The 11,966-nt window shown below is 40.3% G+C and overlaps 1 protein-coding gene across 1 annotated transcript; it reads right to left on the bottom strand.

The window, feature by feature from the left end:
• Positions 1 to 10,261: 10,261 nt before the first annotated feature.
• Positions 10,262 to 11,215, bottom strand: LOC100666298 (olfactory receptor 5A1-like). The gene has a single exon (XM_003419524.4). The coding sequence runs from the start codon at positions 11,213 to 11,215 to the stop codon at positions 10,262 to 10,264; it is 954 nt and encodes a 317-aa protein (XP_003419572.3).
• Between the last annotated feature and the right edge of the window lie 751 nt (positions 11,216 to 11,966).

Below are 11,966 nucleotides of genomic sequence, written 5' to 3'. Positions count from 1 at the left end.
GACTTGAAGGATGCAAAGGAGACAGTAAGTGGGGTAGAGACCAGGAAGATAAGTGAGAAATGTGCCTGTGAAGACATAACACAAGAAGAGATGTGTAGCCTGAGACAGAGAAAGAGAAAATATCCTCTGGGTAATCACCAACTAGATGCGGGCAAGAAGTTATGAATCCAGGAAGGCCCGCGCATATTCTTTGTAAGAATTTCTCACAAAACGTCTCTAGAATGGCAGAGCCTATTTCAGAGGCATTATTGTAAAAATGCACCCTGCTGGCAGAGTGGTTAAGAGTTCGGCTCTTACCCAACAGTTCAGCAGTATGAATTCACCAGCTGATCCTTGGAAACTCTATAAGGCAGTTCTACTCCATCCTGTAGGGACAGTATGAATCGAAATCACCTCGATGGCAACAGGTTTCCTTTGGTACCTTGTACAAATAGGGCAATCAGAACGTACTGGAGAGCACCATCAATAACACGACCATCATGTCTCTTCACATATATATTCTTTCAGTAAATGAACGGAGAAGCAGTAACACTCCCTGACTGCCAAGGAAATGAGACAAACTGGAGGAGAATTTAGTCTCTTTCAGGAAGATAAAATGAAATGATATTGAAGTGTTTATAATATGTAAATAACTGAGGGGCAGAGAAATTTCAGCCTTTAGACAATGTCATAGAGTGAATTGTGTCCCCCCAAAATATGTGTCAACTTGGTTAAGCCATGATTCCCAGTGTGGTGTGATTATCCACCAATTTGTCATTTGATGAGATTTTCCGATGTGTTGTAAATCTTATCACTATGATGTTAATAAAATGGATTAGCGGCAGTTTCGTTGATGAGATCTACAAGATTAGGTAGTGTTTTAAGCCAATCTCTTTTGAGATATAAAAGAGAGAAGAGAGCAGAGAAACGGGGGACATCACACCACCAAGCAAGCAGCACTAGGAGCAGATTGCATCCTTTGGACCTAGGATCCTTGTGCCTGAGAAATTCCTCAACCAGTGGAAGATTGATGACAAGGACCTTCTTCCAGAGCCAACTGAGACAGAAAAACTTCCCCTGGAGCTTATGCCCTGAATTTGGACTTGTAGCCTAGGAGACTGTGAGAGAATAAATTTGTCTTTTCTAAAACCATCCACCTGTGGTATTTCTGTTATAGCAGCACTAGATGACTAAGACAGACGGTAACTACTGCAAAGCCTGTGTCCACAGATGTCTAAGATTAAAATTACCACAGCAAACCTTACCATAGACAGAGAAGCATGTTAAACCAGTGACATCACTGCTAATCTTGGAGACACTTTTTAATTGCTGCATTGTTTTTCTCTACCACTCCAAAGACTATACTTTCGAATCAAACCTTATTTTTTGTTGCATGTTATTTATGGGTGACTCCTTAGCTTTCTTTTTGTGTTTTGGATAAAGTTTATCTTAGGATGGAGTTTGTCTTGTCTTTCTTCAGCTTTTTTTCACAGCATTCTTGGCATAATACATTCCCCATCTCCATGCTTACCTCCATTTTACCTTTCCTATCAAATTAAGAAGGAAATGGGAACAGATCATTAAAAAATGGCCCCTTTGACATGTTCCTTTTCTGTAAGACTTTTCATCAGCAACACTTCCTAGTATTTTCTTTTGCTCCATTGTATGTCTAGCATTAATGAACATTAATTGGTTCTGAAAAAACTTAACATATAGATAGAACAGGAAGCAAAATCTGAAGAGTTTTGTGCAGGAACAATGAGGACAGATTTCTGTCAGAAGACCAAGTATTACATATATTCTTGATTAATGGTTCCTAGCTTCTGCTAGAGCATGAGATGTTAATCATGAGCTGTGTTGGGTTTACTCACTCTGGAATCTTTCCCTCAGCAGAGTCACCAGTGGACTGTTTAAGTTTGACTTTTTAAGTGAAACAAATCAGGTGATAGAGCCCCTGAAAAAAATCCTCAGCTATTCTTCTGGGTCTGCGTTTTCCCGTTTATTTGAAGCACTCATGAAAGGAGTCAGAGATTTTCCAGCCTTGTGACACAGCCTTGATTTTATACTATTCTTCTACAAGTTTGTTCTTCAGGCCAAAAGAGTCACTATGGAAGATGACCTCTTATGACCTTTACACTTCAAGGACAATGATACTGAGTTATTTGCAAATATGTGAGTTGCAGCTCTATCCTAGGTCCCCGACATTTCTTAGACAATATTCCATAAGTGACTCACCCAAGAGTTCCGAGAAAGTGTTCCAAGCCCTTTTACTTGGTTTGGGTACACAGGTACTCAGAAATGGTGAACAGATATTTCAACATATAGCTTCTGAGAGCTTACCATTCCATCAGTACTCAGAGGTGAGCACAAAGCCTGTTGGTAGCAATGTTTGACTCAGCCTCCTTCAGAAATGATCCAGCTATGAAAAATGAGGGCCTTAAATGTTTATGAACCTTCTCCATCACATTTAAGAGAGAACTTCAGAGTACAAGTCACAACAAAGATAGGGCAATAAACCTATGTGGGTTGTAAATAACCACCCTCCTGGGCAGTAGAGGGGAGATCAACCCTGTTAATTGGTCTCTTGCATAGGCTTCAAGATTTCCCTTCAGGGCCCTAATGTATGACACATTGTGAACTCAAGGAACCCTCCTTTCCTTCTCTTTATTCCCAGGGTAGAATCATGGGGCTGATATAGAGGTCATTTCCAACCCTGTTATCTATTAAACAAATTGTGTCATCACACCATAGGAACACTCCTCAGAGACCTCTATCTGGAAAGACATCAGGAAGTAGCAAACACCCAGCAATTATGAATCAGATTCTCCACAGAAAATGGAGTCCAGCCTCTCTACTTTCTTATTTTGGAAAAAGTAGCTATTTAGATGGAACTCCTTGGAGTGGATCATTTTCAGAAAGACCTTAGTAAGACTTGGAATATGAAGATGAAAAATAAATGCCCGCCCTTACTTTCTCACGTAGCTGCCCGGGATTAAAGGAGTAAAAGAGTAGGAAAGGGTGATGGCGAGAAGGAGACAATGAGCATATGACAAAGGGCAGAGACAAGGGGAAAAAAAGGGTACTGGGGGGACTGGGCAAAGTAGGTAGGAAACTCTGAAAGAATAAATAGCATTCAATCATGCCAATATACAGTGTGAAATTACCCTGCCACCCCCTTTATCCTACCTCACAACCTAAGGGAAGAATTTTTCTTTTCCAGCCCTGAAGCATTACAAGAAATGAAGCCACTGTCATTTAGTCTTCAAGCTATGGTTTTTATTTCAGGAAAACCCCGAACTCTAGAGGAAGAGCATTTAGAGTGGATAAAAGAGACCAGGCTGTGGGGAAAGCCAAACAGCTAGTTTCGATGTATCACAATACAAGGTCTACTTGTACTACTAACATGGAGCCCTGGTGGTACATTGGTGAAGAGCTCAGGCTGCTCACCAAAAGGCTGGTGGCTCAAATCCACCAGCAGCTCCCTGGAAACCTTACGGGGCAGTTCTACTCTGTCTTAAGTTGTTGCTATGAGTCGGAATCAAGTCAATGGCGGTGAGGTTTTTTTGGTTTTGTTTTTGTACTACTAACACATCTTTAATCTCCTGTTTTATGTCCATCTGGCCTTCTTTTTTAAATGCGCACTTAACTGTATGTGACAGGATAAAGTTTTTGAAATAGTATCTAACTTTTTACCTAGTATTTCCTTCCCCACACCTCTTTGACCAGCCCCTTCTTTCAGGCAGCTAGGTTGTCAGGTTCGCAAGCCTCAGAGAAGGAATGTGGCAATAAAAAGAAGTTTAAGTGGACATGATAGGGCCAAAAATATTCTGAATGAGTCTTTAGGATGGCTTACAAGCAGAGTCCAAGGGAGTGAGCACGACCATCAAGTAGGTTTGAAGACAACAAGATCAAAAGAGAAAAAGGTTTTCTTTTACAAGAAGCCCCTGAAATCATCTCCTTGCATGTTTCTGGCCTTGACTGAGCTTGTCTCCCACTCATACCCCAAGTTAGCTGCAATGGCAAATGGATGGTATTTGCTGACTGGCTGAAACCACGCAGAGTTTACCCTTAAAGCCAGAGTTGGGATCACTCATGCAATTATGTCTGAGAACAGAAAAGGGAATTCCCACCCCCAAAATAATTTTAAGATACTCCTCACAGAAAGAATGATTATGGATGGCAGGCAACAAAAAAATTAACTAGTCATTTTTGTAATTTAGCTCCCAGTATAATAAATAATACTTTTACATAGTTTCAAAGTCAAGTACTTTTAATGACTTACAACGGAAAAACATTTGGCCCCATTCCCATTCTTACCGTTCTTATCCCTCTGACGATACTATTTTTTAGACTTTTGTTTTTTTACATATTCTTATGTTCTCTGAATTGTCTTTTTGTCATCTGAGTTCCTTTCTTTTTCCTTTTCGTGTATTTAGGTCCTCTCTCTGGTGACTTTTCGGTGTTCTTAATGTCCACATTACAGAATGAAGCACTAAAAAGCAAGATTTGGTTTGTGGTCAGAGGTTTTCCTCTGATGGGTCTTACAGGTGATTACGGATAAATATCCGACTTCAACTCTGTTCACTGAAGTTCTGTTTTTGCTTTATATCTGTGGGTGCTAAAAAATATGGTTTAGTTTTGATTCTCATGAGGTATAAATATCATGATGTTGCTTATTGGTCCAGGTTGAGGATTTTTGTTTTCTATATGTTGAGGTGTAATCCATACCGAAGGCTGTGGTCTTTGATCTTCATCTGTTAGTGCTTCAAGTCCTCTTCACTTTCTTGCAAGCAAGGTAGGGTCATCTGCATAACACAGGTTGTTAATGAGACTTCTTCCAAACCCAATGTCCTGTTCTTCTTCATATAGTCTAGCTTCTCAGATTATTTGCTCAAGATACAGACTGAACAGGTATGGTGAAAGGATGCAGCCTTGACACACACCTTTCCTGACTTTATCCCTCTGTTCTGTTTGAACAACTACCTCTTGATCTATGCACAGGTTACTTATGAGCAAAATTAAGTGTTCTGGAATCCCCATTCTTTGCAATGTTATCCATATGATCCACACAGATGAATGCCTTTGTATAGTCAATAAAATACAGGTAAACTTCTTCCTGGTATTCTCTGCTTTCAGCCAGAATCCATCTGACTTCAGCAATGATATCACCTGTCCATGTTCTCTTCTGAATCTGGCTTGAATTTCTGCTAGTTCCCTTTTGATGTACTGCTGCAACTGGTTTTGAATGGTCTTCAGTGTAATTTTACTTGTGTGTGATATTAATGACATTGATAATTTCTGCATTTGGTTGGATTACCTTTTTTTTTGGAAAAGGCATAAATATGAATCTCTTCTAGTTGGCCAGGTAGCTGTCTTCCAAATTTCTTAACATAGATAAGTAAGCACCTCTAACGCTGCATTCATTTCTTGAATCATCTCAATTGATATTCCCCCAATTCCTGGAGACTTATTTTTCACCAATTCCTTCTGTGCATCTTGGGCCTCTTCCTTCAGTACCATCAGGTCCTGATCAAATGCTATCTTCCTGAAATGGTTGTCTTCTCGAGCTGCCCTTTGAAATCTTCTGATCAACTCTTTTACTTCATTTCTTCTGTGTGCTTCAGCTGCTCTACGTTCAAGAGCAAGTTTCAGTATCTCTTCCGACATCCATTTTAGTCTTTTTCTTTCTTTCCTGTCCTTTTAATGACCTCTTGCTTTCTTCATATACGATGTCCTTGATGTCATTCCACAACTTCTCTGGTTTTTGGTCGTTAGCGTTTAACGCATCGAATCAATTCTTGAGATGGTCTCTAAATTCAGGTGGGATATACTAAAGGTCATACTTTGGCTCTTGTGGACTTGTTCTAATTTTCTTCAACTTGAACTTGCATATAAGCAATTGATGGTCTGTTCCACAGTTGGCCCCTGGCCTTGTTCTGACTGATGATATTGAGCTTTTTCCATCACCTCTTTCCACAGATGTAGTCAACTTGATTCCTGTGTATTCCATCTGACCAGGTCCATGTGTATAAACAAACCAAACCAAACCCATTGCTGTCAAGTCTGTCCTGACTCACAGTGGCTGTATAGGACAGAGTAGAACTGCCCCGTAGGGTTTCCAAGGGATGCCTGGTAGATTCTAACCACTGACCTTTTTGGTTAGCAGCCATAGCTCTTAACCACTATGCTACCAGTGTTTCCTCCATGTGTATAGTGGCCCTTTAAGTTGTTGAAAAAAAAAAAAGATGTTTGCTATAAAGATGTTGGTCTTGCAAAATTCTATCGTGATATCTGACATCGTTTCTATCACCAAGACCTTATTTTCCAACTACTGATCCTCCTTTTTTGTTTCCAACTTTCCCATTCCAATCACCAGTAATTATCAATGCATTCCGATAGCACATTCGATCAACGTCAGACAGCAGAAGCCGGTAAAAATCTTCAATTTCTTCATCCTTGGCCTTAGCAGTTGGTGCATAAATTTGAATTACAGTCATGTTATTGGTAGTAGTAGTATTAATAGTCAAAGAGAGACTGAGGATCTGTGAAATGGCAGGAGGCTGCAGCAGGGTATGCCTACACATCACTTCATTTGCATGTACTCAGTGTAGCGCTTGGTACATGGCAAATTCAAGTTTTGCTTTTTGGAACTTCTTTTTTTTCCAAATATTTTCAATCCATGGTTGGCTGAATCTATGGATGTGGAACCCCTTGATAAGAAGGGCCAAATGTAAATTATTATTTTTTACTCAGTTCTTGATTATTGACTTTTACAATATGTTAGACTTTACAGGCTTTGTCTCATTTAATTTCAGATGCTCCTATTATTCCCACTTTACAGATGAAAAAACAGAAAGTAACAGAGCTCAAGGTCACATCCTTAAGAAATTGCAAAACTAGAGTTCAAACCCTCATCCCACCCCAGAGTAATACCTGAAATTTTATATTAGAGATAATTCTTTTCACTAAAGGTTAGAAAGCTAACAAAGATTCTTAGAGAATTTAGGTAAACAGAAAGAGAATGTGAGGAAGAGCTGTGGGTGGAAGGTGTGCAAGCGAGGGAGAGGAAAGTGTTAAAGAATGGGAGAGACTGGGGATCATAAACCTTGCATAGGTAGATCCTACTGGAAGAATCACATGGATATTGAAGAGAGTGCAGAATCCACTGGTCTTTCTAGGTCCTCACCTCCGACTTTGACTCTGATACTTCAAGAACACAGAGCTCTTGCCAAAAGTCAAAAATACTTATTTCTTTTCAAAAGCAATTTTCTAGGTGGGCCCTATTGCACCACTATATCTCTGCTGGGCCATGAAACTGGCTACTTTCACTCAGCAAGACAGATGTCCACAACTGAGTATCCTCTTAATTGTGTTGTTAAAGGCAGAAGTGGAAGGAGACAAGCCCATTAGCCCATTAGAGGAAGTAAAATTTCCAGGTGATTCTTTCTGGTGTATGGTTGCCATGGAGTTTTTGTCCCTGCTGATTTTATGCCCCGCTTTGCATGTCCCTGCTGGATGCATTTCTCACTTCCCTGTGGTCCTGTCATGATTGTAGATTTTATTTACTGTCCTTGAAGTCATTGGAGCTAGAATGGTCTTAGGGATCATCTAGTCCAATACCCTCAATTTTCAGGTGAGGAACCAGAGGTCAACCCTAGCTGTTAATATACTTCGTTGTTAGGTGCCACCGAGTCAGTTCTGCCTCATAGCAAACCTACGTACAACAGAGTAAAACACTGCCTGGTCCTTTGCCATCCTCACAATTGTTGCTATGTTTGAGGCCCTTGTTGCAGGCATTATGTCAATCGATCAAAGACAGCTTAATAGCAATAAATTTTATATGTGTGCATGCACTTCCCTGCTTACAATGAACTTTCATTTTAGATAGATAGATACATGCATTTTTTTCAAATGTTTTCCCTGAATCAGTCATCACAACAGCCTATGAGGCAGGTACGGTATAATTTCCTATGCTTACGTGAAGTAACTGAGGCACTAAGAAATGCAAAGGTACACTACTTATTACAGTCATGGGTTTTGAAGTAGCCTGTCTAGGTTGAACTCTGGCTCTGCAACACACTTGTCATGTGATCTTGAACACATGACCCTGGAGGATAGTAACCTCTTCAAACCTCAGTTTTGTCACCTATAAAATATGGTTAATAGTAGTATCTACTTCATAGAGTGGTTCCCGGGGTGGCAGAGTTAAGTCCTTGACTACTAACAGAGAGTTTGGCAGTTTGAACCTACCCAGAGGTGCCTCAGAAGACAGGCCTGGTGATCTGCTTCCACAGCCTTGAAAATCCATGGAGCAGTTCTGGTCTCCACACAGGGAATTGGCATGAGTCAGAACTGACTTCACAGCAACCAACAACAACAACTTTAAAGTGTAGCTCTTCACAGAGCTATATTTAAATTGGATAATGGTTATAAAACATTTTGTGTAGTACGAAATAGGCCTTCTGTCAGTATTATTGTTGTTGTTGGATGCCATTGAGTCAATTTTCAACTCATACCAACCCCATGTGACAGAGTAGAAGTTCCTCAAGCTTTTCTAGGCTGTTGTCTTTACAGGAGCAAATCACCAGGTCTTTCTTCCGCAGAACCACTGGGTGGGTTAGATCTACCAACTTTTAGTTAGCGGGAAGTGCTTAACCATTATGCTACCACAACTCCTTCCTGTATTAGTAAAAAATCAAACCAATTGCCATCTAGTCAATTCCGACTCATAGCAACCCTACATTAGTAGTAGCTATAATTTTTTTTTATATAATTTAGATGTTCTGATTTAGAGTTCTTTCCCAAATATTATGCTGCATTTCTAAACTGTCATTAAAATGTCTACTTAGGATCATTCCCAACTATATTACTTTTTGGAAGGGATCTCACCTAACTGCCAGTTGCTAGGGCTACAGAAATGTTTTAGAAAAGGTTCCATTCTTGGTTTGGTCTGTTCTAGCCAAACATATTTTTGTGGGGAAAGGGGTGAGGATGGAGGCAATGAGTCTATTATTTTATTAATGAACAGCTTCTTAAGACAGTTTTAAAGAAATAATACCAAGACTATGAAATCTACAAAAATGGAAAGTCAATGGATAAAATATTTTGGTTAGGTAGAATCATTTATGTTTCACAAATCACATTTTGTGATATTTGAGAATGATCATTGCCTATGCTGGGAAGAACATGGAAGGCCTCAATGTGCCCAAACATTCTGTCTGTAAAATGGGGATAATTTTTCACCTACCAACTTCATACAGGAATAGAAAAACCTAATCTATGTGATAGAACTATGTGAAGGGTAAAGTGTTGTATAAATGCTAATGCAATATGTATGAAACTTGGTCTATAAACTCCAGTATGAAAAACAAATCTGTTTTTAAAACTCGTACAGTTGGACTCTGAATCTCCCTGATACCCCTGAGTCTGATGGCTCTGCCAACACCTTGTCAAACTGAAGGCCCTGGAATCACAGGAAGGCTCAGATCTCCAGGACTTGGGTCCTGACTCCCTGAACACACTTTGACACCCATCATTTCTGGGGTCCTGTATAGTCTCCAATGTGCTGCACTGGAACATGCACCAGACCCATCCATGCCCAGAAATCACTGACCTTTAATTTCTTTCTAGCATCTGAGAAATTCCCCAACCCCTTGACCCCAAATGTTTCCCCTTCCTCCTACCCTCCATAGCCCCCATATCTTTTTCACAATTCAATTTCTCCCATAGGCCTGAGGGGTAAAGTGGATGGAACAAAGTTCCTTGGAATTGTACCCAGATAAATCCTCTCACTTTCTCTCTCCATTTGGGACCAAAGTTAAAAAGTGTTCCTTTATAAATGTTTCATTTGCCACATACTTATCATATTATTTCATTTTATTGGAATATCAATAAAAGTTAAACAATTAAAAAGAAAGAAATAAAACCTGTGAAGGAAACAACGGGCTGTGTGGCATCTTGGGTTCTTATCATTTCTATGCAAATAATATTTATCAACAGTTCTCTTCTCAAAGCACAGCCACCTTTTAGGCTTTTATCCAGCTGAGTTCTAATCATGGAAACTGGCTTTTTAAACTGCATTCCACATTGCCGTCACAGTCCCAGAGAGATCACTTGTTGGTGGCACCTAAGCATGATGGTACCAGGAAACAAGGAAATCAGGTTTTCATTTCTTCTTGCAGCCTAGTTATTTCTGTCATCTGCAAAAGGTAACTTATACATTCTTACCTCCATCCTTCTTGATGGAACAATAGTATCTTCCCAAATATTATTCTTACTGAGTTTAATAAGTTGTTCTCTTTATTACCCTCTTGAGGGCCCCTTTGATCTCCTTGTTCCTCAGGCTATAGATCAGAGGGTTTAACATGGGAATTAGTGTGACATAGAAGACTGACAGCACCTTGTCCTGCTTCATGGAATGACTAGAGCTGGGATGCATGTACACAGAGAGGGCTGTGCCAAAGAAGAGGGTCACAGCTGCCAGGTGGGAGGCACAGGTATTAAAGGCCTTGGCACTGCCTTTGCCTGAGGATATTTTCAGGATGGAAGCTGCAATGAAACCATAGGACAAGAGAGTAACAAGCAAAGAACCAAACACAATAAAAATGGCTGCCAGGAGAAGAATTATTTGGCTGACGAAGGGATTGGAACAAGACAATGGAATAATCTGAGGCAAGTCACAGAAGAAATGTTGAATGATTTTTGGCCCACAGTAGTCGAGATTAAAGCAAGATACTGTTTGAGATAAACTACTAAGGAAACCAGTCACATAGACCCCAGCGACCATCTTCCCACAGAGACCAGGAGCCATGATGGCTGAGTACTGCAGAGGGCTGCCAATGGCCACATATCGGTCATAGGCCATGGCAGCCAAGAGGCAGCACTCAGCCAGACCCATCCAGACTGCAACAAAATATTGAGTGGCACAGGCGATGAAGGAGATTGTCTTTTCATTTTTTAAGAAATCTGAAAGCATCCTTGGGCTGATGGAAGAAGAATAGCAGATGTCTATAAATGACAGGAAACTGAGGAAAAAGTACATGGGTGTGTGCAGGTGGGAGTCCATCCTGATGAGGAGGATGAGAACCAGGTTCCAGATGAGAGTCACCAAGTAGATCCTTAGGAATACTGGAAAGAGGATGAGCTGCAGCTCCTTTTCATCTGAGAGACCCTGGAGAACAAACATGGTTACAGAGGAGTGGTTTCCATTCCATTCCATGGGCCTATTTGCTGTCATCTGCTGAAGAAGAGATGAGAGAAGGAGATACCTTTATTTCCCTCCTTAAAGAAAAAGAAGCACTCTTTACTATTTAGGCATGCAGTTAGCTAATTGTACAACCTTAAATCATCCATGTTGAGTTATTCTGTGCCTTCCATATACAATCATCAACTTGAACTGAAAAATCCTCTTGGATGTATATTACCGTTGGATTTGGGGACAGAAGGCAGTAAATGGCCATCATTAGCCCATCATCTTCTAAAATGTATTAATATGATTTCCCCTGCCAGATCTTACAAATACGTGAGTTTTTCAAGTAAGGCCAAATTAGGAAAATTGTGGTCAAACAGAAAGCTTCTGCCCAGGCAAAGCTCAGTTGTTACCTAGATGCTTAGAGAAGTTCATGCGCAAAATATGTCAAGTCAGGAGGCTGGAGGAGATGCTCTTTAAAGTCTCCTGGAGAACTAGCTCTCAATTAACCTATACCCAGAAAGCACTGATGATCCTGTAACACCCTTTCTCCTTTCACAATGTAACAGAATGGTGGGAAGACTCACTCACTAAGAACCAGAAGCTTGGAAATAGAGTGATTTAACCAATTTAATGACTCTAGGAAAGCTCCTGAGAAGTGACATAAGACAAGGTTGGAAAAGTCATGAAGCTCCCTTTCTTTCAGGTGCAGCCTTTTCTTTCCTACATCGAACACTTAAGAGTTTTAAGACTGTGTTTAATGCTTTTTTTGTGTCTCTTTGATAATCTGACGGAGACT

The sequence above is a fragment of the Loxodonta africana genome, chromosome 7, assembly GCF_030014295.1.
Source record: "Loxodonta africana isolate mLoxAfr1 chromosome 7, mLoxAfr1.hap2, whole genome shotgun sequence".
In the NCBI taxonomy this organism is placed as follows: Eukaryota; Metazoa; Chordata; class Mammalia; order Proboscidea; family Elephantidae; genus Loxodonta; species Loxodonta africana.
The sequence above is the reverse complement of the archived record's forward strand: the minus strand, read 5'-3'. Positions and strand labels throughout refer to the sequence as shown.